Here is a 23,963-nt window from a genome sequence, read left to right on the forward strand (position 1 = left end):
CGATAGTCACTGAGCTGTCGTGATGTCAGGGGTAAGTTTTTCACTCAGAGGGGGGTGAGTGAGTGGAATCGGCTGCCGTTGGCGGTGATGGAGGCGAACTCGCTGGGGTCTTTTAAGAGACTTCTGGATGAGTACACGGGATTTAATGGGATTGAGGGTTATAGATAGGCCTGGTAGGTAGGGATATGATCGGCGCAACTTGTGGGCTGAAGGGCCTGTTTGTGCTGTAGTGTTCTGTGTTCTATAATTATTCATGAGCAGGTGACTGAGCTTTTCATGGTAACCCTTATCAAAACGCTTTGTTTTCGTAGTAATCAATTCTGGAAAAAGTCTTTGAATGTTTTACAGAGAGTCCGGCAGCAAGCAAATTAATGTTGACCACAATACGATAATGAAAGCTGAGTTACATTCGGAAAGGCAATAAAAGATGTCACACTGATTAATGAGATGAACTGTGTCGTTACAGCTCACTTTATAATTGGAGACTTTGACCGCGGGGGGACGTTTAATTTCAATCCGTTCCACTGAGTAATTATTGGAGGAGAACCGGGATGGAATTCCCGACTCCCCACCCACTGCCAACAACACTCAGTGCATTACATCCGAGTTGCCGGAAGTACTTTTCCGGTACATTCCCCAAAGCCTACACGATAGCCGTTACCCTGGCAATAACCTAAAATAAAAGTAAAATATCATCAGAATTGTTTTGAGGTGTAGCATGCAGCTAAAAATCAAACATCCTTTAGATCATAGCTCATACCTATCGCACCCACCCACCCCCCTCACCCTGCCCTATTTATCCTCCCCCTGTCTGCTCTGTGAGCATGAGTTCTGACATCAGTTTCCGAGCTTCAATCCGTTCCTCTTTCAGCCCAAATGCAGCAAACCCATCCTCCGTGTCCTGTTGACATTGAAACCACCAGAACTTAAATCGGGTTGCTCTACTTCCACTCACTACAACAGCTCACCCACTCTCAGTGTTTCCATTGTCTCTTCTTGCTAACTATCACTGAACGTGGCAACGCAGGACGGCACGGTAGCACAGTGGGTTAGCACTGCTGCTTCACAGCTCCGGGGTCCTGGGTTCGATTCCCGGCTCGGGTCACTGTCTGTGTGCACATTCTCCTCGTGTCTGCGTGGGTTTCCTCCGGGTGCTCTGGTTTCCTCCCACAGTCCAAAGATGTGCGGGTTAGGTTGATTGGCCATGCTAAGAAATTGCCCCTTAGTGCCCAGGGATGCGTAGGTTAGAGAGATTAGTGGGTATAATATTTAGGGATATGGGGGTAGGGCCTGGGTGGGATTGTGTTCGGTGCAGACTCAAGTCTTTCTGCACTGTAGGGTTCTATGATTCTGGTGGATAAGATAGCCAAAAAGTCCTGCTCGTCTTCATTGATTGGGGCATTGAGTATAAAAATTGGCAGGTCATGCTGCAGCGATACAGAACCTTAGTTAGGCCTCATTTAGAATATTGAGCACAATTCTGGTCGCCACACTACAGAAGGATGTGGAGGCTTTGGAGAGGGTACAGAAAAGATTTACCAGGATGTCGCCTGGTCTGGAGGGTATTAGCTATGTGGAGAGGTTGGAGAAACTCGTTTTGTTCTCACTGGAATGATGGAAGTTGAGGGATGACCTGATAGAGGTTTATAAGATTGAGTGGCATGGACAGAGTGGATAGTCGGATACTCTTTCCTAGGGTAGAAAAGTCAAGTACTCGAGGTTTAAGGTGCGTGGAGAAAAGTTTAGAGGAGATGGGTGAGGCAAGTTTTTTACTCAGAGGGTGGTGAATGCCTGGAAGGCGCTGCCCGGGGAGGGGGTGGGAGCAGGTACAATAGCGGCATTTAAGGGGCAACTAAATAAATACATGAATGGGATGAGTTGAGGAGGAACTTATTCACTCAAAGGGTGGTGAATCTCTGGAATTCTCTGCCCGTTGAAGTGGTGGAGGCTACCTCGCTGAATATATTTAAGACACGGGTAGATAGATTTCTGATAGACAAGGGAATTAAGGGTTATGGGGAGAAAGCGGGAAAGTGGAACTGATCCACTTCAGATCAGCCATGATCTTATTGAATGGTGGGGCAGACTCGAAGGGCTAGATAGCCTACTCCTGCTCCTATTTCTTATGTTCTTATATTAACACGTCTGAAGAATGGTCATATCCTGTCTGACCAGCTGAGTGTTTCCAGCACTCGCTGATTTCTTTTGCAGGTTTCCAGTATCCACAATATTTTCCTTTTATTTTATTGACTTATACCTCAGTGGAAAATGGACCCGGGGTCTGTTCTCTCTCTGTATTTGGTACATACCCCACCTGGACAGGCAAGCCCAGAGAATCTGTGCAGGGTAAGGAGCTGCTCATTCAGTTACACGTACAAGAAGCAATGTCATTTTATTTGAATCGATTACCTGTCAAGGTGACCTCATCACCATCTTGAAGGAATTTGCGTGTTTGTCCATTGCCAAGGTCAATATCTTTTGTCCCTTTCCAGGACAGTTCCAGCATGGAGCCAAAAGTCTCCGCACTCTGGAAAGCAGAATAACCACAGTTATTCCCGCCAAAGCAATCAGACAGCAAAACACTAATACCATAATCAAAGATTAACACTGAAAATATACTAATGATACTTTTCACACAATTGTTTTCATAATGGATAACTGAATCAAACACTTCCTATAGGAATTTGAGGAACATCCAACAAGCAGTTGCACCAATCCATTTTTTAGTTTATTTATTAGTGTGACAAGTAGGCTTACATTAACACTGCAACGAAGTTACTGTCAAAATCTCCTAGTTGCCACGCTCCGGCGCCTGTTCGGGTACACTGAGGGAGAATTTAGCACGGCCACTGTATTTAACCTGTATGTCTTTCGGACTGTGGGAGGAAACAGGAGCACCCGGAGGAAACCCACACAGACATGGGGAGAACATGCAAACTCCACTCAAGCCGGGAATTGAACCCAGGCCTCTGTCTCTGTGAGGCAGCAGCACTAACCACTGTGCCACCCCGATTGGTATGTCCCTCAGCGACCGGACAAGTCTGTTCTGGAGTTTTACTCTCTATGAGAGTGCCATATAATTCATTGATTGTCTGCTGGATAGCACTGGAGACGATGAGTAATCTGAAGCAACACTGTTGGTGCTATTTTTTACTGTCTATTCCTACATGTTTGAAAATGATCTTGCTGCGCTGTACTAATCTTTAGGAGCTTGTTGCATTGTTTGTAAAAAATGAAAAATCTTCAATAAAAACATATTTTAAAAAATCCTAGAATCATAGAAAAGTTACAGCACAGAAAAAGGTCATTCAGCCCATTGTGTCTGAGAAAATAGAAACTAGCCACACATTTTAATCCCCCTTTCCAGCACCGAGTCTGTAGCCTCACAGGTTCCAGCACTTCCAGCTACAAATCATAAAATCCCTACAGTGCAGAAGGAGGCCATTCTGCCCATCGAACCTGCACCAATAATAATCACACTCAGGCTCTATCCCCTTCGCCCCATATATTTACCCTGCTCGTCCCCCTAACAAGCAGCAATTTAGCATGACCAATCCACCTAACTTGCATATCTTTGGACTGTGGGAGGAAACCGGAGCACCCGGGGGAAACCCACGCAGACACGGGGAGAATGTGCAGACTCCACTCAGACAGTGACCCAAGGCTGGAATTGGGTCCCTGGTGCTGTGAGGCATTAGTGTCACCCCAAACCCAGGTATCTTTTAAATGAATTGAGTGTTCCAGCTTGAACCACCAATCCAGGCAGTGAATTCCAGACGCCCACCACCCTCTGGGCGAAGTTTCTCCTCACGTCCCCTCTAATCCTTCTGCCAAGCACCCTAAATCAACGTTTCCTGGGAAATAACCCCTCTGCTTGGGGAAAAACAGACTTCCTAACAACCTTATTTAGGTCCTTTGTAATTTTGTAAATGTCAATTAGTTCCAGCATCTGGGTGGCACAGTAGCACAGTGGTTAGCACTGCTGCCTCACAGCTCCAGGGACCTGGATTCGATTCCTGGCTCGGGTCACTGTCTGTATGGAGTTTGCACATTCTCCTCGTGTCTGCGTGGGTTTCCTCAGGGTACTCCGGTTTCCTCCCACAGTCCAAAGATGTGCGGGGTTAGGTTGATTGGCCATGCTAAGAAATTGCCCCTTAGTGTCCCGAGATGTGTAGGTTAGAGGGATTAGCGGGTATAATATTTAAGGATATGCGGGTAGGGCCTGGGTGGGATTGTGGTTAGTGCAGACTCGATGGGCCGAAGGGCCTCTTTCTGCACTGTAGGGTTCTAAGTCATTACATCCCTGCTTTTGTGTCCAATAAAGGAAAGCATTCTATGGGGCTATTCGATCACCTTGTCCACTTGTCCTGCCACCTTCAGGGACCTGTGGTCATGCATTCCATAGTCTGTCACTTCATAGATCATAGAAACCCTACAATGCAGGAGGCCACTCGGCCCATCGAGTCTGCACCGACTACAACCCTACTCAGGTCCTATCCCTGTAACCCCATTATTTACCCCAGCTAGTCCCCCTGACACTAAGGGGCAATTTAACATGGCCAATCCACCTAACCCCACATCTTTGGGCTGTGGAAGGAAACCGGAGCACCCGGAGCAAACCCACACAGACACGGGGAGAATGTGCAAACTCCACACAGGCAGTGACCCGAGCCGGGAATCGAACCTGGGTCCCTGGTGCTGTGAGGCAGCAGTGCTAACAACTGTGCCACTGTGCCGCTCTCAGCCCCTGTCAATATCTTCCCGTTTATTGAATATTCCCTTGCTTTGTTTGCCCTTCCCAACCTCACACTTTTCCGGATTGAATGACATTTTCCACTTCTCCGCCACTCAACCATAGCCCATCACGCGTGTAATCTCCCAACACACTAATATCTTTATATTCACACAGATCTTAGTATCATCTGTAAATTTATCTATTGTGACCCAACACCTATCTCCAGATTATTAATAAGTGTAAAGAACAGCAGCCCCAGCACCCATCCCTGTGAGATAGCCCTGTTACTAGACTGCAAATACCTCCCAATTCAATCATTGCTACTCTTTTCCTACAGCCTGCCACCCACTCACTAACCCAACTCAATGTTAGCATTCAGACCAATATTGTAGAGAAACCTCTTGCATACCCAACCTAAACTGGCTTTCCCTCGTCCACCAAGTTTTGATTTTTTGATCCCCGGAAGAGTAGGGGGTTTTAGTTCAGTCGGGCAGCATGGTCAGTGCAGGCTTGGAGAGCCGAAGGGCCTGTTCCTGTGCTGTAATTCTCTTTGATCTTTGTAACTTCATCAAAGACTGCAATTATTTGTAACTCATGGCCTCGTTTCAGGGTTGCTAACTCTGGCTTTACACATTCCAGGAGAGATGAGCAGACGTGGCATCACAGGAAGCTGGCAGGGTGGCATGGGTGGGCTCTAGTTCTATGGGTTGGCTGCTAGAACGGAGATGCATTAATATACACCTCCTCTTAGTGCTGTAACTACTGAGCAATGGGGAGGAGGCGTGGGGAGGAGAGATACTCCAAACATGAGCCTCAAGAAAATCTAAATGTGATCTGAACAGCTACATACTCTCTGCCACACCCATCTCCAGCTACTACACCCACCCTCTCGCTCAACTTCGAGTGTTTCACTTCACCAATCATGTCATTACCCCACCTCAGCTCACCCCCACTCCCACCCCCACCAGTTGCAGTGTCTTCAGGGAGTTACCATCCGCCCTCCACCCAATTCTCCATTCCCCGGGCAGCATGGTGGCACAGTGGTTAGCATTGCTGCCTCACAGCGCCAGGGACCCTGGTTCGATTTCTAGCTTGGGTTACTGTTTGTGTGGAGTTTGCACATTTGCCCCGTGTCTGGGTGGGTTTCCTACGGGTGCTCGGGTTTCTTCCCACAGTCTGAAAGACGTGCTGGTTAGATACATTGAGCCGAACAGGTGCCGGGGTGCGGCGACTAGGGGAATTTCACAGTAGCTTCATTGCAGTGTTAATGTAAGCTTTACTTGTGACGAATGAATAAATTTTACTTTTTTGCCGTGCAGGGATAGAAACAAGTGCTGGTGACGTAACAATGTTCGAGCCCAGGAACACCGGGAACCCCAGTTCAATAAGTTATAATTAAAGGGGTGCCCACCATATGCCCCAACCTATGCCCTCCCCACACACATACTTGAAACTCCCCTCCTCGCTGGCATAATGCCATATCGGCGAGGTTTACAACTGCGTTTGCAAAATGTGAACCAGAAACAGGAACCCGTGTGGGTGCACAGGTAAGTATAGCCCAGGGGAGGAGAGGGGCTTGGCCAGAGAATGCCCTGGCATTGCCTTCTGCCATAGTGCCCAGGGCTCTCTGGAGAGTTGTATTGGGGGAAAGCTGCCCTTGTGCATGTTGGGAAGTGCCTAATCCATGGGGGAGGGGACATTACCCTTTTGTGTATTGCGTCCCCTTATCTGTGAAGTGGGGACGTACATTTTTTAATGGCAGATGAGGGTACCCCAATCCCTGTCGAGCTGGTGCTGCTGGGTCCGTTCTAAGTTTCTAATTCAATGTAAAACAATGTCATCATAGAACCCTACGGTGCAGAAAGAGGCCCTTCGGCCCATCCTGCATTGAACACAATCCCACCCAGGCCCTATCCCCATATCCCTACATATTATACCCACTAATCCCTCTAACCTACACATCCCTGGGCACTAAGGGGCAGTTTCTTAGCATGGCCAATCAACCTAACCCGCACATCTTTGGACTGTGGGAGGAAACCGGAGCACCCGGAGGAAACCCGCACAGACACTGGGAGAATGTGCAAACTCCACACGGACAGTGACCTGCGCCGGGAATCGAACCCAGGACCCTGGAGCTGTGAAGCAGCAGTGCTAACCACTGTGCTACCGTGCCGCCCCGAATGTCCCTTTCACATTCTAATTATCGAGCATTATCTTGGCGAGTGAAAACCGATACAAAGTACGAATGTAATATTTTCGACATTACCCAGCGAATCTTTTGTAATTGTCCTTGGACATCTTTTGGTGGTCTTGTACAATCTTTGACAGATCTTTGATGCTTCACATAACTGACAAAACTTCTCCAATTTCTCTGGTTGTCTTTGCCATCAACCTTTCGGGCCAACCTTTGTTGCTGCTTGTTATTTTCAAATCTTACGGAACTTATGGGAATATTTCTGTTGAAGAATACAAGGATGGAGCAGACCATTCGGCCTCACAAGCCTGCTCTGATGGTCACCTTGACCTGATTCTGGTCCCAGCTCCGCCTTCCTCTCTATCCCTCCCCCCCGACCCCCGCCATAACCCTCGCCTCCTTCGTCATTCAAAAATCTGCCGATCTCAGCCTTGAATTTATTACGTGACTCAGTCTCCACTGCTCGCTGGGGAAGGGAACCTCAGACACTAGCAACCCTCTGAGAGAAGAGATTTATAATAACGTCAGGAGTCAGCTGTGAAGGAACAGTGCTTTCATCGCACAAATTAAAATCCACAAGCCTGTGCCGAACACAACAGATCCCAACCCGAACTAAAAGATAATGGACCCACTCAGGGGTCTGCTTCACACAGGGCTCTGTATACGAGTTCCAGCTGGTTGGTTAATTACCAATCCCCAGGGAGATGGTATTTAATGAATCTTTCTGGAATGCTAATTAATGAATCCCCCGTGCAAGTCCTGGGTGCTATCAGAAAATTCCTCCTTATTTGAGTTTGCATCTATTTATCTTTGTAAACGATCTTCCTTGGCATTTTCTTACCACAGTCCCTATCTTTTGACTTTGGATACTTAGATGTCTTCCATTTTAAATCTTACTCTTAATAATCTTACACTTGTATTCTACATTGACCTTAGGAGTCATCCAGGAAGGTTACGCATTCCTAACCATTTTAGTCGAGTTTGCTCTTCTGGGTCACAGATTCTAAATAACTTCATTCCCCTAGCCAGGTGAAACCATAAAAATGATGCTTAAGAGTTAAGGTGGAGGTCCGCCACGTTGTAATTGAATGCTGGAGCAGGTTAGACGGGCTGAATGGCCTTATTCTTGTCCTTATCTTCCTTTGTTTCTTATTTATACTGCATATGCAATGTGAGAATGAACTGTATTAGAAAATGTGCTGAGTTCCAGTCTCATTATCGTCAAGTCCTGCTGTAAGTACCAGAGGAAAGCTGTTCCACAGAGACCCTGCCAAAATCATACAGCAAATCTGCTTCTAATAGCTTGCAATCTGCAGTCTGACGCAGCTTATTAAACTGCTAGGGTACAAGAAATTACCTTGGATTGACTCAACGCCAAGGGTGTATTTAATAGGGTCTGGAAGAGTCGGAACCACAGTGGGAGGGAATGATCTAATAAGGCAGGAGCTGAAATCTCAGCAGGCTGAGAGATGGAGACTAATGTAGCAGTGGATGGCCAGGCCATACAATATCCAGTGGTGTCTTCCAACTTTCAATACATTTACATCTGATGAATATTCATTGGCCGGGATCTTCTGGAGGTGAGATGGGTGTGGCGAGCCAGAAGGGGCCTCTTCCTGGAAAGGCCAGTGCCTTATTTAAGGAAGATTAGCTTTGGAGAGAGTACAGAGAAGGTTCACCAGGTTGATTCTGGAGATGAGGGGGTTAGCTTTATGAGGAGAGATTGAGTAGATTGGGTCTGTACTCATTGGAGTTTAGAAGGTTGAGGGGAGATCTTATAGAGACATATAAGATAATGAAGGGGCTAGACAGGGTAAAAGCAGAGAGGTTATTTCCACTTAGAATGGAAACAAGAACTAGAGGGCACAGCCTCAAAATACGGGGGAGTCAATTTAGAACAGAGTTGAGGAACTTCTTCTCCCAGAGGGTAATGAATCTTTGGAATTCTCTGCCCAATGAAGCAGTGGAGGCTACCTTATTAAATGTGTTTAAGACACAGGTAGATAGATTTTTAATCAATAAGGGGATTAAGGGTTATGGGGAGAAAGCGGGTAAGTGAAACTGAACTACTTTCAGATCAGCCATGATCTTATTGAATGGCGGGGCAGGCTCGAGGGGCTGGATGGCCTACTCCTGCTCCTATTTCTTATGTTCTTATGTCATCTGCCACTCAGGCACTTAACTGGGCAGCACTGGCCCTTTCCTCAGGATCAAGGACCCCGGGGTAGAAGTCCCACCAGCTGCTGACCAATCAGAGGCTGTACAGGTTTGCTCATCAGGCTGCCCTCACGGTGAGTCTCTCACTTGCCGTTGGGTTCGAACCAGTGACAAAGGGATCAGGCCCTTAAACTGGGTGTTCATTGGCCACTTAAGGGCCTCAATTGGGCAGTGGGGCAGGAAGGCCCCTCACGGGACTTCCCTCCATGGACTTAATCGGAGTGGAGGTGGGGAAGGCAATGGGGTGCCCACCCACCATCTTCTAACCTGATTATACGTCCCCCCGCCCTCTCCACAAAACTCACCACTGGGGAGGTCACAAGTTACGACCGTTATCTTAAAACTTTCTCAGGTGAAGACCCAGCTTCCAGATTGAGTCAGAGACACACGAGAGAATCTTGCCTCCTGGTTCACAGCTGGTTAAAGGCGACGTGCACCTTTCGAGTTTGTCCCTTTGGTTCGGAGGTGAGCAGTTGTTTTTGTGAAAAGCTGTGGAGAGAGAGCTGCCGTCTTGGATGGAGGGTCGGAAAGGGACAAGGGCAATTTGGGAGTGAGGGGGATGGGGGCTGGGATAGGAGCATCTATAGGGGTCTGAGGTCTTTGGGGAGAGAGGGGAGGGGTGAGATCAGGCTGTGGATGTGAGTAGCAGGAAGGGCCTGGGGCATTTTTGTGTCTGTTAGAGGGGGAAGAACAGTCAGGAAATGCAGAATGAGGGACCTGTCATTGCCAATGGAGGGGCCTTCCAGTCTAAGTGAGGAAGCTGTCTTCCCCTTAAGATCCATTGGAAAGTTGAGGGGTTACGAGGGCAGATCTAGTTGAATCTAGGGAAAATGGTGGGTCTCAGGGGCTGGCCAAGGAATTGTAAGGACAAAAGGATCAGAGGAGCAAATGTCTCTGACACTGGGCAGATAAACACAGCCATCTGGATTCTGGCTCATTGTTACAAAGAACACTGTCAATCCTCCTCACTACTCTCTCCCCTAGCATCACTACATTCCCCTTTGCTCCTCCCACTTGGACAACTTCCTGTACCATGGATGCCGCGGTCAGCATGCTTACCCACCCTGCACTCCTATCTGCTCAGTGCCTTTACCTGCCCTGACTCGCTATCACATCCTCCTGTCCCCCAGTGCTGACCAGAACAGGTGACTCTATTCTAAGAGGTATCTCCCCCTCCCTCATGTTACGCAGTGTCTGCAGTTTGGTTTTCAGATCAATAACCCTGATCCAGAATTGCTCCAGCTGCTCCCACTTCCTGTGTTTGTCCCGGATCCCCTTGGTGCCCGGAAGCTCCCACTTTCCACAGTTGCAACCTAACAACTGTCCTGCCACTGAAACTGATGTTCTTCAGTTAATTCTTCATTCACTTCGAATAATTCCCGTCAGCTCCCGGAGCTGAGGTCTGTGCCCCAGGTTGGATTGGGAATGATATGGGCACCATTGCGGCATTCCAATGGTACGGGAGAAGAGAGGTACAATGTAGCTCACACCCCCACCACAATCACCAGCCCACAAACCACTGGCTTGCTGTAATACTGTGCCTGCCTTTGGGACCATTCTGGAGCGGCACGGTAGCACAGTGATTAGCGCTGCTGCTTCACAGCTCCAGGGACCTGGGTTCGATTCCCGGCTCGGGTCGCTGTCTGTGTGGAGTTTGCACATTCTCCCCGTGTCTGCATGGGTTTCCTCCGGGTGCTCCGGTTTCCTCCCACAGTCCAAAGATGTGCGGATTAGGTGGATTGGTCATACTAAATTGCCCCTTACTATCAGGGGGATTAGCTAGGGTAAATACATGGGGTTGTGGGGATAGAGTCTGGGTGGGATTGCGGTTGGTGCAGACTCGATGGGCCAAATGGCCTCCTGCATTGCAGGATTCTATGAGTACCGCTAGCTACACCACTGGTTCCCCACTAAGTGTTAAGAGTAATCAGGCTCCAACCCTGGAATTAAGTATAGGGTGAGGGAGACTCATTTGTGTAGGGTCAGGAATGTTCCTGGCGTGAGACCGAGCCCATGGTGTTAGGCCGGGTGCCACTGAAGTTAATGATTCGGATGATGTTGGTCTCTCATTGCGGCTGACAAGCAGAGAACCATGAAACTACTTCAGCGTGTGCTATTTATAAAAATACATTCGATATGAATTAAACATACATATTTGAACGGAAACTCACTTTTAAATACAGGAATAAATGACTCATGGAAAGTAGAATAATTGTTAGTTAGGAGACGCCGGGTCTGATGTATTTTTATCTCCGCACGCAGTGACATGAAAACGATAGCTGGTACTCACCGGGCCGCTGATGGTTCCTGAGGCCAACAAGTCTCCAGGGCGGACATTGCAGCCGTTGACAGTGTGGTGGGCCAGCTGTTGCTTCAGGGTCCAGTACATGTGCTGAGGAGAAGGTCGGGACACACAGCCAATGAAATCTTGTTCGTTGTAGAGTCACATCCAACAACAACTTGCTCTCGTCAGTCACCTTTCACAGGGGGATTAGGCCCTTTGCAATTACAATTCCATCATTTCACATCGTTATACACCCCCGCTCCCCCACAACTGGGGAGGGGCTGGGCGAGCCAGTCAAACCTGCGGCTGTATAGGGCACTGGTGAGGCCGCAGCTGGAGTACTGTGTGCAGTTTTGGGCGCCGTACTTACGCAAGGATATTTTGGCCTTGGAGGGAGTGCAGAGGAGGTTTACTAGGCTGATTCCGGAGTTGAGGGGGTTGAGCTATGAGGAGAGGCTGAATAAACTAGGCTTGTACTCGTTAGAGTTTAGAAGAATGAGGGGAGATCTCATTGAGACATATAAGATGATGAATGGGATGGATAGGATAGAGGTGGAGAGACTCTTCCCGCTCAGAAAGGACAGTAGGACTAGGGGGCACAGCCTCAAGATAAAGGGGGGGACAGTTTAGATCAGAGTTGAGGAGGAACTTCTTCATTCAAAGGGTGGTGAGTCTCTGGAATTCTCTGCCCGTTGAAGTGGTGGAGGCTACCTCGCTGAATATATTTAAGTCACGGGTAGATAGGTTTCTGATAGACAAGGGGAATTAAGGGTTACGGGGAGAAAGCAGGAAAGTGGAACTGATCCACTTCAGATCAGCCATGATCTTATTGAATGGCGGGGCAGGCTCGAAGGGCTCGATGGCCTACTCCTGCTCCTATTTCTTATGTTCTTGTGATAGTAATAGAGGGAGGTTTTAAAAGGGGGGAGAGAGGGGTGGAATGTTGGAGAGCTTCGGGGAGATAATTCCAGAGTTTAAAGTCTCTCCAGCTGTGGAGTTCAGGGATCTAAAGAGGTCAGAATCGGAGGAATACTCAGATGTCTCTGAGTGTTGCAGAGCTAGAGGAGATGACAGCAGAGATTCTCAGAGAGTGACTCCTGGACTGGTGGCCTGTAGGGTTCTGTAGGTGATCCACAGGCTGTTCAAAAATGTGGATCACTAACGCACTTCACTGTGTCTGAGGCTGTCAGACAGAGAGAGAGGGAACAGGCCCAAGTTCCCATCAATTATGATGAGCTTTTTCCCACTTCAAGCAAAAGGCGTAGGACTGGTGGGCGGTCTCTGAGCTCCTTTGTCCCATCTAAGTGGTCCATTAAGAAAGAGATGTGGGAATCACTGGGTTACAGTGTTGGGGAGGAGACAAAGCCATTAAGGGATTCACAAACAAAGATGAGAGCTTTAAAATGGAGGCCAGACCAGGAGCAAATGTACATCAGTGTTTATATCTGGGTCAACGTTTGTTACTTGGGGAGTGCACTGGCTAGGTTTGATTGGCCGTGCTAAAATTGCCCCTTAGTGATCTGAGATGCGTAGTTAAAGGGATTAGTGGGTGAAATGTGTAGGGATGTGGGGGTATGGCCTGGGTGGGATTGTGGTCCATGCAGAACCGATGGGCCAAATGGCCTCTTTCTGTCCTGTAGGGTTTCTATGATTTCTATGGCTTCCGGCTGTCATAACCCTGTGAATTCTATTCAGAAAGTAAAATAGGGAGATAGATTAAACAAAGGGCTTAAATTTCTACAGACTGTGAGGCTTCCCAAGTGCAGCTCAACTTTGCCATTGATTCCATTGGAGGACAATTTTTTTTGTGAATGGAAGAGACTTTTATAATCTGCCTATTCCGAATAATCCCACTTTTAGCACCAGGCCTGTCTCCAGGCTAATTAAGGACCAGAGTTTGGAAAATCCTGTTTTCCTGGGGAAGGATCAGAACGGCAGCGTGAGTCCCACCTCCCGATTCCCGGCAGCGAGTGGAGAATCTGCCTCCCGGTTTCTACTGTTTGGAGGTCTGTAAGGTTCATGTCAGAGTTACACTCCGGGGCAGGAGCAGCTCATCTCTCTAACCCGGGCTTCAACGTCCTGGAGGAACTGGGATTGTTCTTCTCCGAGCAGAGAAGGTTAAGGAGAGAATTAATAGAGGTGTCCGAGCTAGTGTAAGGTTTTGGAAAATAGGAAGAGGCTTTTTCCATTGGTGTTGGTGAAGCGAGGACACAGATTGAAGACAGTTGGTGTAAGGATCACAGTTGTGATCTGGAAGGCGCTGCCTGAAGAGACGGTGGAAGCAGATTCACCTGTAACTTCCAACTGGAGAATTACTTGAAAAAGGAACACTTTGCAAGGCTCTGGGAGCAGAACAGGGATGTTGGATAAATGGATTGCCCTCACCAAGGGCTACGGCAGATTTGATGGACTGAATGGCCTCCATCTGTGCTGCAAAACTGGATGATTGTAACTCATTTGAGAAAAGGGAAGCCACGGGACACTGAGCTCACCTTGAAATTAGACCGACAGACGGTAACCTTTTCAGCCATTGCTTCACCTGTCACCAAACACACAGAGAAAACTCCTGAGCCAAGGCAAAGGTCAGCATTTTAAGCAATTGTGAAACAGGATTAAAATATGCAATTAAATAAAAAACATCAATTGTTTAACTGTATTCACCTTGTTTAACTGGAGTTAAACAAACTAGTTAACTAGAGGGCACGGTCTCAAAATAAGGGGGGGCAGTTTAGATCGGAGTTGAGGAGGAATTTCTTCACTCAAAGGGTGGTGAATCTCTGGAATTCTCTGCCCGTTGAAGTGGTGGAGGCTACCTCGTTGAATATATTTAAGTCATGGGTAGATAGGTTTCTGATCGATAAGGGAATTAAGGGTTATGGGGAGAAAGCGGGAAAGTGGAACTGATCCACTTCAGATCAGCCATGATCTTATTGAATGGCGGGGCAGGCTCGAAGGGCTAGATGGCCTACTCCTGCTCCTATTTCTTATGTTCTTATGTAGTCCTTAATTGTGGGCAGTATAGTGGCACAATGGTTGGCACTGCTGCCTAACAGTGCCAGGGACCCAATTCCGGCCTTGAGTCACTGTCTGTGCAGAGTTTGCATGTTCTCCCCATGTCTGCGTGGGTTTCCTCCAGGTGCTCCTGGTTTCCTCCCACAGTCCAAAGAAGCGTGGGTTAGGTTGATTGGCCGTACTAAATTGCCCTTAGTGTCAGGGGGATTAACAGTGTAAATATGTGGGGTTATGGGGACAGGGCCTGGGTGGGATTGCTGTCGGTGCATTCTGCACTGTATGGAGTCTATGATCCTGTGATTCTAACTTTTGAGCAGAATCCAGCATGCCAGAGGGCTAAACATTGAATCCTATTGAACTCATTGTCAGTTCATTAAACTTATTATCAGAAGAGTAAATTGTTCCATTAAAACCTGTGATTTGCATTACACCTGGCCTCCTATTCCAAACTGATCAAGAACATCCAATCAAACAAGAACCTCTATCAACAACCTGTTCAATCCAATGAGGTCCAAGAGCTATTGGACATCCTGTGAAAGCAGAATCATAAATGATCTCTCAAGTACCATTGAAATGATAGGGCAGAAGACCATTCAGCCCATTGCGGTCTGGGCTAGATCTTCAATGGTCTACTCTAAACTCATTTTCCTGTCCTTTCTTCTTTTTCAAATATTTGAGTCTTTATTTCAATAGCCCTGTGGTAAAGCACTCCACGTTCTAATAACTCTCTGTGAATGAAAACCATAGAACCACTACAATGTATAAATAGGCCATTCGGCCCATTGAGTCTTCATCAACTCTCTGAAAGAGCATCCCAGCTAGGACCTCCTCCTTGCGCATTTATGATGGTAAATCCACCTAACCTACACATTTTTCAGATTGTGGGAGGAAACCAGAGCACCCAGAGGAAACCCATACAAACTCTGACAGTCACCCAAACTGGGAGTCAAACCTGGGTCCCTGGCGCTGTGAGGTAGCAGTGTTAACCACTGTGCCACAGTGCAGCATTTCTTACACATTTCCCTTAATTCATTTACGTTTAATCAGAGATCCATCAATCTCTACCTTTAACATACTCAATGACTGACCTTTCCCAACCCTCAGAGGTAGAGAATTCCAAAGATTCACAACTTTTACAGATGCATCACAGAAAGCATTCTTTCTGGTTGTGTCACAGCTTGGTATAGCTCCTGCTCTGCCCAAGATCCGCAAGAAACTACAAAGAGTTGTGAACGAAGTCCAGTCCATCACGCAAACCAACCTCCCACCCATTGACTCTGTCTACACTTCCCGCTGCCTTGGCAAAGCAGCCAGCATAATTAAGGACCCCACGCACCCTGGGCTTACTGTCTTCCACCTTCTTCCATTGGGAAAAAGATACAAAAGTCTGAGGTTACATATCCACCGACTCGAGAACAGCTTCTTCTCTGCTGCCATCGAACTTTTGAATGGACCTATCTCGCATTAAGTTGATCTTTCTCTACACCCTCGCTATGACTGTAACATTACATTCTGCACTCTCTCCTTTCCTTCCCTATGAACGGTATGCTTTGTCTTATAGTGCGCAAGAAACAATACTTTTCACTGTATACTAATACATGTGACAATAATAAATCAAATCAAATCAAATCATCCAGAGGGGAAATGAGAGGCAATCCCATTGGTTTCTGAGTGTCAAATGCCTTCCTGGCTTGTGTTTTCAGGTGCTCTGCCTGAACAGAGTGCAAGAATACAAGTTACCTACACCGTGTGTGCAAATATGCAGCAAATAGCACTGTGTGTGGATTTTCAACATTAGCCAAATGAATATATGGGGCATTTCGGGAGTTTCACAGCGCTTGCTCTGGTTTTGTGTTGGTTGTTCTGAGGATGTAAAGGATATCCCGAGGCATGGTACACTGGGGAGACCATGCAGATAACGGATGAATGAACATTGCTCGACAATCACCAGGCAAGACTGTTCCCTTCCTGTTGGGGAACACTTCAGTGGTCACGGGCACTCGGCCTCTGATCTTCGGGTGGGCGTTCTCCAAGCCTTCAGGACACACGACAGCGCAGAGTCGCTGAGCAGAGACTGATAGCCAAGTTCCGCACACATGACATCGGCCTCAACCGGGATCTTGGGTTCATGTCGCACTATCTGTAACCCCCGTGACTTGCCTGGACTTGCAAAATCTCACTAACTGTCCTGTCTGGAGACAATACATATCTCTTTAACCTGTGCTTAACGCTCTTTCCACTCACATTGTCTGTACCTTTAAGAATTGATCATGATGCATGTAAATTGGGTTTGTGTCTTTGCGTCCTTTACACGAACAGAACTCCCAGCCACCTGACGAAGGGACAGCCTGTCCCGAAAGCTTGCGGCTTTTGCTACAAATAAACCTGTCTTGACTTTAAACTGGTGTTGTGGGATTTCTTTCTGTGTCGGTTACACACATTAGATCAGAAGAAACCCCGAGAAATTCACAGCCATTGTGAAAATGAGAATTCAAAAGCAACCGATGTGATCAGGGACCCAGTTACACGGGGCAGTGAAGAGGAGTGTTTAGACATTGAAAGTGATAAACACACTGCTCAGTCACCTTTTAAAATGCTTGTTCCTGAATTAAAACATGTTGTGTTCCACTCACCTTTAATCGAAACAAAAAGATTGATGTCAAAAGTGTACGGATCATCACTACACAGATAGGGCAAAGGCTTGGGGTCCTGCACAATTGGAAGATGATAGAACAAAGGGTCAGGAAAGTTATTTGACAATCCTGGCTGCCTTCCATTTATAAAACTCAATATTAACTCTTCCACAATCATTAATATGACCCACATCCTAACCAGATATACTTTGCATAACCCAATCTCCGGGAATTAGGAAATGACACATCCCAATCAAACCGGGAAGGCAGGGAATTGCAAAGAACACTCTCCTCCTCCATCTTTTCATTATCCCCCTTAAAGAGCCTGAAGATAAGCAGGCAGCACGCTGGCACAGTGGTTAGCACGGCTGCCTCACAGTGCCAGGGACCTGGGTTCAATTCCAGCCCTGGGTCAGTGTGGGGGTTGCAAGTTCTCCCTGTGTCTCCATGGGTTTCCTCCGGGTGCTCCGGTTTCCTCCCACACTTCAAAGATTAGGTGGATTGGCCAAGATCAAGCGCAGGATTTTGGGGTTAGGGCGGGGGCTCAGACCTAGATAGTGTCCTCTTTCAGAGGGTCAGCATGGACCTGATGGGCCGAAGGGTCTCTTCTGCACTGTAGGGATTCTATGATAAAGGAATTTCTTCAGCCAGAGAGTGGTGAATCTGTGGAACTCTTTGCCGCAGAAGGTTGTGAAGGCCGGGTCATTGAGTGTCTTTAAGACAGAGGTAGATCGGTTCTTGATTTATAGGTTTAGATTTCTGATAGACAAGGGAATTAAGGGTTATGGGGAGAAAGCGGGAAAGTGGAACTGATCCACTTCAGATCAGCCATGATCTTATTGAATGGCGGGGCAGGCTCGAGGGGCTAGATGGCCTACTCCTGCTCCTATTTCTTATGTTCTTATGATTAATAAGGGGATCAGGGGTTTTGGGGAAAAGGCAGGAGAATGGGGATAAGAAAAACATCAGCCATGATTGAATGGCAGAGCAGAGTCGATGGGCTGAGTGGCCTAATTCTTCTTCTATGTCTTAGAGTCTTATAAAGATATTTTATTATTGATAACGGACCAGAATAAGTTCTCAATTTGTATCATTAAAATGAAACATAGTTCAATATTTAAGAACACCATTAAAATGTTTTAAGCAGATTGAAGTGTAATAAAATAAACTGAATGTTTGATAGTTGCAGTGTCTGGTTTGGCCCTTGGCTGAAAGTATAGCCCCTGATTTTAACGCAAGCAGATGTGGGGAGTGGCAGATGTTAACACATCTGCTCCTTTCCCACTCGGGTATCCAGTTGTTGTCACAGTGGCACCAAGCTGTCTGGGTCAGACCATCCCAGCTCCAGCGGAGAAACTGGGGGTTGAAGCTGAGCATTCACTATGTGCCAGCAGTCAGCAGCACCTCGTCCAGACAGGACAAACAACCCGTCCCATCAGCTCTGTGCTGCCCTATCAGAGTGAGCACCTTTTGGAACCTTGTTCTAAGAGTTGTCATGGAATGGTCTCACATTGGGAACGCCACCACCTGCAGGTTCCCCTCAGAACCACTCACCATCCTGAGTTGGGAATATATCGCTGTTCCTTCACTCGGTCAAAATCCTGGAACTTGGTCACTAACAGCACTGTGTATGTACCTACACCTCACGGGACTGCAGCGCATGAAGAAGGCAGCTCACCACCACCTACTCAAGGGCAATTATTGATGGGCAGTAAATGCCAGCCTAGACAGTGAGGCCCACACCCCATAAATGAATCAAAAAATACAACATAGAACATTCCAGCGCAGTACAGGCCCTTCGGCCCTCGATGTTGCGCCGACCAGTGGAACCAATCTAATGACCCTCTAACCTAAACTATTCCAATGTTATCCATATGCCTATCCACTGACCATTTGAACGCCCTTAAAGTTGGCGAGTCCACAACTGCTGCAGGCAGGGCATTCCACACCCTTACTAACCTCTGAGTAAAGAACCTACCTCTGACATCCGTCCTATAATTATCACCCCTCAATTTAAAGTCCCCTCGTGTTAGCCATCACCATCTGAGGAAAAAGGCTCTCACTGTCCACCCTTTCTAACCCTCTGATCATCTTGTATGCCTCAATTAGGTCACCTCGTAACCTCCTTCTCTCTAATGAAAATGACCTCAAGTCCCTCAGCCTTTCCACATAAGACCTTCCCACCATACCAGGCAACATCCTGGTAAACCTCCTCTGCACCCTTTCCAATGCTTCCACATCCTTCTTATAATGCGGCGACCAGAACTGTACACAATACTCCAAGTGCGGCCGCACCAGAGTTTTGTACAGTTGTAACATGACCTCACGGCTCCGAAAATCAATCCCTCTACCAATAAAAGCTAACACACCGTACGCCTTCTTAACAACCTTATCAACCTGGGTGCCAAATTTCAGGGAGCTATGCACATGTACCCCGAGATCTCTCTGCTCATCCACACTACCAAGGGTCTTTCCATTAGTCCTATATTCTGTACTCCTGTTACTCTTACCAAAGTGAATCACCTCACACTTTTCCGTATTAAACTCCATCTGCCACCTCTCAGCCCAGCTCTGCAGCTTATCGATGTCCCTCTGCAAACTGTAACATCCATCCTCACTGTCTACAACTCCACCAACTTTAGTGTCATCCACAAATTTACTAACCCATCCTTCTACATCCTCATCTGGGTCATTTATAAAAATGACAAACAGCAGTGGCCCCAAAACAGATCCCTGAGGTACACCACTTGTAACTGAACTCCAGGATGAATATTTCCCATCAACCACCACCCTCTGTCTTCTATCAGCTAGCCAATTCCTGATCCAAACTGCTAAATCACCCTCAATCCCATGTATCTGTAACAGCTGGGTGATGTTGTCTACATGGACTTTAGCAAGGCCTTTGACAAGGACCACATGGTAGGTTGTTGCATTAGGTTAAATCTCACAGGATCCAGGGTGAGGGAGCCAAATGGATACAAAATTGGCTTAATGACAGAAGACAGAGGGTGGTCGTAGGGGGTTATTTCTCAAACTGGAGACCTGTGACCAGTGCCCCAGGGATCAGTGCTAGTCCACTGTTATTTGTCATTTATATTAATGATTTGGATGAGAATATAGGAGGCATGTTTAGTAAGTTTGCAGATGACACCAAAATTGGTGGCATAGTGGACAGTGAAGAAGGTTATCTCCAATTGCAACGGGATCTTGATCAATTGGGCCAGTGGGCTGACGAGAGGCAGATGGAGTTTAATTTAGATAAATGCGAGGTGATGCATTTTGGTCGATTGAACCAGGGCAGGACTTACTCAGTTAATGGTCGGGCACTGGGGAGAGTTACAGAACAAAGAGACCTAGATGTACAAGTTCATACTCCTTGAAAGTGGAGTCACAGGTGGACAGAGTGGTGAAGAAGGCATTCGGCATGCTTGGTTTCATTGATCAGAACATTGAATACAGGAGTTGGGACGTCTTGTTGAAGTTGTACAAGACATTGGTAAGGCCACACTTGGAATACTGTGTGCATTTGTGCTCACCCTATTATAGAAAGGATATTACTAAACATAGAAAGAGTGCAGAAAATATTTACTAGGATTCTATTGGAACTTGATGGATTGAGATATAAGGAGAGGCTGAATAGACTGGGACTTTTTTCTCTGGAGCGTAGGAGGCTTAGGGGTGATCTTATAGAGGTCTATAAAATAAGGAGGGGCACAGATCAGGCAAGACAGTAGCAACTGTTTGTTCTTGTCTGGCACAAAAGCAAAATAGGAAAGAGAGCCAATCCATGGCTTTACAAAGGAAATTAGAGAGAGTATCCAACCCAAAGAAGAGGCATACAGATTGGCCAAGAAAAATAATAGGTCTGCGGATTGGGAGAAGTTTAGAATTCAGCAAAAATGGATTAAGCAGAAAATACAGCAGGAAAGTATATTTGTAAGGAACATAAAGACTGACACTAAGAATTTCTATAGATATGTGAACAAAAAGAGTTTGGTGACGATAAATGTAGGTCGCCTACAGACACAGAACATTCCGGCGCAGTACAGGCCGTTCGGCCCTCGATGTTGCGCCGACCAGTGAAACCAATCTAAAGCCCATCTAATCTACACTATTCCAATATCATCCAGGCAGAAACGGGGGAATGTATAATAGGGGACAAAGAAATGGCCAAAAAACTGAATACATACTTTGGTTCTGTCTTCACAAAAGGGGACACAAATCAGATGCCAGAAATGTTGGAGAATGTAAGATTTAATGAGAGAGAAGAACTGAGGGAGATCAATATTAGCAGAGGAATGATGCTGGAAATATTGATAGGATTGAAGGTGGATAAATCCCCAAAGCCTGACAATATATATCCCAGAGGAATATAAGGAAGTGGCTCCAGAAATAATCGATGCATTAGTGGTCATCTTCCAGGATTCTATGGACTCTGGATCAATACCTGCAGATTGAAGGCTTCACTTCAATATTAAAATAGGAAGGTAGAAAGAAAACAGGGAATTATAGACCAGTAAGTCTAACATCAATAGTAGGGAAAATTCTCATATCCAAGGATTTTATAGCGGAGACTTTGGAAACCAGTGGGAGGATCAGATAGAGTCAGCGTGGATTTACGAAGGGAAAAGCCATGTTTGACAAATCTGTTGGAATTCTTTGAAGATGTAACTAGTAGAGTTGACAAGGGGGACCCAGTCGATGTTGTGTATTTGGACTTTCAGATAGCGTTTGACAAAGTCCCCCAAAAGAGATTATCGTGCAAGATTAAAGCGCATGGGATTGGGGGAAGAGCATTGAGATGGATAAAAAACTGGTTGGGAGAGAGGAAACAAAGAGTAGGAATTAATGGATCCTTTTCTAATTGGCAGGCAGTAACTAGTGGGGTGCCACAGGGATTGGTCTGGGTTCCCAGCTATTCACAAGATCCTTCAGAATGATCTGGACAGGTTGGGTGAGTGGGCAAATCAATGGCAGATGCAGTATAATTTGGATAAGTGTGAGGTCATTCACTTTGGAAGCAAAAACAAGAAGGCAGATTACGACCTGAATGGCTGTAATTTGGGAGAGAGGAGTGTGCAGAGGGATCTGGGTGTCCTTGTGCACGGAGGTGCAGCAGGCGGTAAAGAAGGCAAATGGCATGTTAACCTTCATTGCGAGAGGTTTCGATTACAGGAACAGGGATGTGTTGTTGCAATTATACAGGGCCTTGGTGAAGCCACACCTAGAGTATTGTGTACAGTTTTGGTCTCCTTTTCTGAGGAAGGATGTTCTTGCTCTCGAGGGAGTGCAGTGAAGTTTTACCAGGCTGATTCCGGGGATGGCGGGACTGATGTATGAGGAGAGATTGATTAGGTTAAAATTGTTTTTTCTGGAGTCCAGACTAATGAGAGGGGGATCTCATAGAGACTTATAAAATTCTAACATGACCCAACAGGGTAGATTCAGGGAGGATGTTCCCAATGGTGGGGGAGTCCAGACCCAGGGGTCACAGTCTGAGGATTCAGGGTAGACCATGTAGGCTGGAGATGAGGAGGCATTTCTTCACCCAAAGGGTGGTGAGCCTGTGGAATTCATTACCACGGAGAATAGTTGATGCCAAAACATTGAATGTATTCAAGAGGCAGCTGGATAGAGCACTTGGGGTGAATGGGATCAAAATTATGGGGAAAAAACAGGATTAGGCTATTGAGTTGGCCAATTAGTGATGAATGGCGGAGCAGGCTCAAAAGGCCAAATAGCCTCCTCCTGCTCTTATCTTCTGTTTCTATGTTCGAATCCTGCTGTGGCTGATGGTGGAATTTGAATTCAATAAAAAAAAATCTAGAATCAAAAATCAAAACTGATGACCGTGAAACCATTGTCGATTGTCGGAAAAACAATCTGGTTCACTAATGTCCTTTAGGAAATCTGCCGTCCTTACCCGGTCTGCCCTACATGTGACTCCGGAGCCACAGCAATGTGGTTGACTCTCAACTGCCCTCCAAGGGTAACTAGGGATGAGCAATAAATAGTGGCCCAGCCAGCGACGCTCATGCCCAATGAATCAATAAAAAAAACACCAAGTAGCGTTGTCACTGCCAATTTACCTGTACAGGATTGGCCACAATGAATGGCTGTAACGCTTCCATCGATACAACCCAAGGTGAAATGGTCGTTCCAAAACTCTTCCCCAGGAATGGTCCCAGTGGAACATATTCCCATTTCTGAATATCTCGAGCTGCAAAACACCAAACAGGTGTTAGTGTGAAACCAGCTTGACAATGCTTATCTCAATGGAAAATCCATCCAGAGTTAATCACAAACATCATCACACACCAGACTTCTTCCTGTTGGAGAATTGAAGTTACAACATTGAAACCATTCGCATAGTGAAACTGGAACATTCCTCACAGTCTCCATTATCAGTTGAGGCAGGAGTCTGATGGCTAAAATGGGAAAGCATTGGCACAGTTTTTAAAGTTAAAGTTTATTTATTAGTGTCACGACCAGGCTTACATTAACACTGCAATGAAGTTATTGTGAAAAATCCCCTAGTGGCCACACTCAGGCGCCTGTTCGGGTACACTGAGGGAGAATTTAGCATAGCCAGCACATCCAGCACATCTTTTGGACTGTGGGAGGAAACCAGAGCACCCAGAGGAAAACCACGCAGACACGGGGAGAATGTGTAGATTCCGCACAGACAGTGACCCGAGACAGGAATTGAACCCGGGTCCCCAGCGCTGTGAGGAAGCAGTGTTAACCACTGTGCCATTGCCAGTTAAATAAGGGGTAAAGGCAAAATACCTTGGATGCTGGAACGCGAAACAAAAACAGAAAATACTGGAAAAACTCAGCTGGTCTGACAGCAGCTGTGGAGGGAGAATAGAGATGCCGTCAGACCCG

General features: G+C 46.7%; 1 protein-coding gene across 1 annotated transcript in view; it reads right to left on the bottom strand.

Moving 5' to 3' along the window:
- Positions 1–219: 219 nt before the first annotated feature.
- fah (fumarylacetoacetate hydrolase (fumarylacetoacetase)) overlaps positions 220–23,963 on the bottom strand; it is a 59,860-nt gene continuing 36,116 nt past the window's right edge. The window contains exons 9-14 of the mRNA XM_080214005.1: positions 23,165–23,295; positions 17,076–17,151; positions 13,923–13,969; positions 11,437–11,538; positions 2,410–2,527; positions 220–673 (exon numbers count right to left, since the gene is read on the bottom strand). Coding sequence (XP_080070131.1) covers positions 597–673; positions 2,410–2,527; positions 11,437–11,538; positions 13,923–13,969; positions 17,076–17,151; positions 23,165–23,295 — 551 coding nt within the window. The 3' untranslated portion in view covers positions 220–596. The remainder of the gene's footprint in view (positions 674–2,409; positions 2,528–11,436; positions 11,539–13,922; positions 13,970–17,075; positions 17,152–23,164; positions 23,296–23,963) is intronic.

Source organism: Carcharhinus amblyrhynchos, chromosome 28 (genome assembly GCF_965287045.1).
Source record: "Carcharhinus amblyrhynchos chromosome 28, sCarAmb.v2.hapA, whole genome shotgun sequence".
Lineage (NCBI taxonomy): Eukaryota > Metazoa > Chordata > Chondrichthyes > Carcharhiniformes > Carcharhinidae > Carcharhinus > Carcharhinus amblyrhynchos.